This window comes from Octopus bimaculoides, chromosome 9 (genome assembly GCF_001194135.2).
Source record: "Octopus bimaculoides isolate UCB-OBI-ISO-001 chromosome 9, ASM119413v2, whole genome shotgun sequence".
In the NCBI taxonomy this organism is placed as follows: Eukaryota; Metazoa; Mollusca; class Cephalopoda; order Octopoda; family Octopodidae; genus Octopus; species Octopus bimaculoides.
The window spans coordinates 22174636-22179005 of NC_068989.1; the positions used below are offsets into that span (position 1 = coordinate 22174636).

Below are 4370 nucleotides of genomic sequence, written 5' to 3' on the forward strand. Positions count from 1 at the left end.
ACACACACACACACACACACACACACACACACACACACACACACACACACACACACACATGGCTACACATGTTCATACCTGTGCGTCTGTGATATATTTGTTTGGAACACCAACACCTATAGTTTTAATGGTTCTCCATATTTCAAATAACAAATGTCGTCTTGATGATCTCTTCAGTCACTAGTTCATGTCACCTCCGTACCTTCACATTTTCACAGGGTTTTGCTCTTTTGCTGGTGGTGGTGTACGCAAGCAATTCGAGGAGAACAACCTGACCGTCACAGAAGATATAATGTTCATTGAAGAAACACTCACTGATTCTATTATGGATTTTCACCTAAAGAAACTAAGTCGGGATTCTAGAAGTAAGTGAATACTGAGCTTGGGGTACGGACTTGGGATACTGCTGGTTTTTGTATTCATATTAGTTTGTCAAATGTAATGCTTATATATGCACATTGTTTCGAATTAATCATATATTATATTGTAGCTTTGATATTTTGATGACGTGATTATTTTTAGAATGACATTGCAGGGTAAAGGTGAGAGGCCTGATTAGTTTGAACATAAAACAGGTAGAATATGACCGATTTAAATGCTGAAGAGCTGAGGAAGCGGCAGCCAATTTGGTTTATCACACCGGGCAGATAAAACTACGCTACTTGGACTTGAAAAGGTGATGAACACTGTCCAGATTCCTCTGACTAGCTTGTCAAAAAACTATGATAATAAAATATGAATTTACTGACGCAGGTGTAGCTTTGTGGTTAAGTTCGCTTCGCAACAATGGGGTCCGAGTTCGATTACACTGTGTGGCCTTTTGGATAAGTGTCATCTACTGTAGCTAAAGGTTGACCAGTACTTTCTGAGTGAAATATGAGCAACGGAAACTGTGTGGAAAATCCACCATATATTTACCAGAGAGAGATGATGATCAATAAATCAGTGCTATTTACTTCTCTGAGCTACGTCCTTGAAGTTAATTTAGTCATTTCAATAAATTGCTGTTCTAATAAATGAAGTACTAAGGTCAATAAAATCGCCTACAAACCTTTTAATCCTTTGCTTATCCAAAACATTTTCATAAGTTTCTCCTAAACATCCATTCTTCTTAGACTTTTCGTTAGCCCTTGTTTCATACGTTCTGAGTACTAAAAACTTAAAACTTTCGTCAGTTAATCTGGTAGTTAAGAAATAAATTGGGCATGTGTATCATATATGATGCATGGACGCTCGGAAAATATGCCCTGTGTATCGCATCTGATACACAGGCAAACGGTTAAGATGCGTTACCGGACAGTAATCTGGCTGGGGCATCGCATGAATACAATAATTGAAACCAGCAAAGAATAACAATAAAAAATGTAAGATGTAGTGGTCTGAAGGGAATGACTTGAACTCTACCTCACTAATGTTATTCAATGAGTTATATCATAAATTTAAAAGTTGTTTCTGATTTAAGTAATGTCGCCGTTACCTTTTAGTAAGTGTTTCTCTATTTTCTTTAAAATATTTCTGCTTCCAATTTTCAGTCGTTTAATTCGTATGTTATTCCATATCTTTTCTGTAAAGTAAAACTTCTTAGTGATGACTGAAGTACTATTATATTATCATTCGTCTTCCCGGCATATTGTTGTTTGGTTTTATTGTAATATAAACGATATCTGGCAAATAGAACAATTTAATCTACTACATATCGCTAGATTTCTGTGAAGTCATTTCGGCAAAAAGATTTTGTTGCATTGCCATTTTGACAAAGCTCTGCTATGTTAGACCTCTTAAGCTTTGAAGATCGATCGGTCTGTTTAGTCTGAGGAGATTTTAAGTGTAGTCAATGGAACTTATTTTGTTAGAGCGTACGAGAGAGAGAAAGAGGGAGAGAGAGAGAGAGAGAGAGAGAGAGAGAGAGAGAGAGAGAGAGAGAGAGAGAGAGAGATAGAGAGAGAGAGAGAGAGAATGCTTGTATTGTTTCATCAATACACCACATAGTGGTAGGATGTTACTGGAGGTAATGTAACCATATCAAAGTTAAGAAATATTTTATATTTTAAAATGAACTTTAGAAAACAATATGAAGGAAGAGAAATTACAAAAGACAAATAATGAAGAACGACGAGAAACGATAGAATAAGTAGGAGACGACTAATAATGATGAGACATTAAATGAAAGTAGCAAATGATTAAATAATGATTTCGAATTTTGGCACAAGGCCAACAACTTTGGGGCAGGGAGTAAATCGTTTACGCCAACCCCAGTGCTCGACTGTTACTTATTATATTGACCTCGAAAGGATGAAAGCAAAGTCGACCTCGACGGAATTTGACCCAGAGCATAAAGACGTATGAAATACCGCTAAACACTTTGCCCGGCGTGCAAACAATTGTCAGCTCGCTGCCATAGCAAATGCTTAAATAATGATGACAAGCAATAAATGAAAGTTGCAGACAATGAATAATGATGATAGAAAGTAGCAGACGATAAATAACGACGACAGACGAGAAAATGAAGTTGCAGGCGACTAATAATGATATTGGCGACATGTTTCCATTTCTGTCAATGCTCGCAATTTCATCATATTAAATCCATCATATTAAATCCTGAAATGTTTTTGTCTACCCACAGTAATCATGTTGTGCACAGCTCGAGCCCAACTTCGCAAGATAATGCTCCGAGCTTATAGCATGGGGATGTGCAAAGGAAATTTTGTCTTTTTGGCGCTGTACTCCTTCCCCAAAGCGTTTTACACTGACCCCACCGATAAAAAAGAGGAGAGTATGCCACTTTGGTATGGCAATGATACCGACGACGAGACTGCCAAACAAGCGTTCCAAGTTGTCTTCGATGTGAGTTCCTCTCTTTCTTTCTTTCTTACTTTCTTTCTTTCTTTCTTTCTTTCAACCATTTACTGTTTTCCATCTCCATCTCTCGTATTTCATTGCTATTCATACACTCTGTCTTACTCAGTTATACAATAACTCTCACTCTAAGTATGAATCTTTCTCCTCTATCTTTCTGACTCAAGCTAAGATTAAGACACACACAGGCCAACCATCTCCCTAATTACTTTCTTCCATTTCATTACTGGCCCTTTGACCGCTTGTTTTCCTTTCTCTTTTTGCTCTTCCCACAGGTAACGCTGGCGTCGATAAACACGAAGCAACTAGAAGGTTTTCTTGAGCTGGTCCCCCAGAAGCTAACAGAAGCTCCTTGGAACAGTACCGAAGCAGTAGATTTGGGACTGAGTGTCAGTATTCATCATTGCCTCTTTTTCCGTTTTTATCGTATTAGATTGTCACTTTTCCTCCTCGTTTGAATCAGTTTCCTTCTCTTTTTTCTTCCTCCCAGACAATCGTTCAACCTTACACAAGTATCTCATGGCCACAATACAACCACAGTACCTCTCATACAGTTGTTTTAATCCTCCTTACGTAACTACAATATCTAAATACAATACAAAAACTGTACCTCACGCAGCGATTCTACCTTATTTCTAAGTTACAATAAAACCACAGTACCTCAAGACCACATTATGCGTACAACCATAGTACCTCATAGACACAATACTTCAGACAACCACAGTAGCTGTAGCATATATTTGCCACATGTTCCTTCCTTTTTTGTTCCTCAATCAATGTCACCCCGCCTCTTCCTTCTCGCTGAAGCAAACTCCCTCATTTTACCTTTATAGGGTTCAAGACACAGCCCTTACCTTTTTGACGCCGTTTATCTGTACGCCATTTTACTCAACAAGTCGATGGCCTTGAATATATCGCATCGAGATGGGAAACAACTGTTGTATTTGGCGAAGAAGACGGAATTTTCAGGTGAGACATATTTACTATTGCTATAGGCACCGGTATGACTGTGGTTAAGAAATAGCCACGTGATTTCAGGTTCAGTACCACTGTACAGCTCCTAAGGTAAGTGTCTCTTACTGTAGCACCGAGCCGATCAAAGCTTTGTGAGTGAATTTAGTGGACGGAAACTGTGGAAGCAGTTGTATGTATGTATGTATGTATGTATGTATGTATGTATGTATGTATGTATGTATGTATGTATGTATGTATGTATGCATGTATGTATGTGTGTATGTATGTATGTATGTATGTATGTATGTATGTATGTATGTATGTATGTATGTATGTATGCGTGCCTGTGTGCGTGATTGTCCTCCACACACCGCTTGACAACCAGTGTTGCCGTAACTTAGCAGCAATTCAGCAAAGAGAACGATAGAACAAGTATCGGATTTAACAATAAGTGCTGAGTTAGATTTGTTCGACTAAACCCTTCAATGTGGTGCCCCGGAATAGCTGCAGTCCAAGGGCTGAAACGAGTAAAAAAACATAAGTAGCTTGCTTACCAGCCC

The 4370-nt window shown here is 38.4% G+C and overlaps 1 protein-coding gene across 1 annotated transcript in view; it reads left to right on the top strand.

The window, feature by feature from the left end:
• The window catches only part of LOC106868016 (atrial natriuretic peptide receptor 1), a 100713-nt gene that overhangs the window by 8651 nt on the left and 87692 nt on the right, over window positions 1–4370 (top strand). The window contains exons 3-6 of the mRNA XM_052970332.1: window positions 219–365; window positions 2624–2844; window positions 3132–3245; window positions 3690–3825. Of these exons, the coding sequence (XP_052826292.1) occupies window positions 219–365; window positions 2624–2844; window positions 3132–3245; window positions 3690–3825 (618 nt within the window). The remainder of the gene's footprint in view (window positions 1–218; window positions 366–2623; window positions 2845–3131; window positions 3246–3689; window positions 3826–4370) is intronic.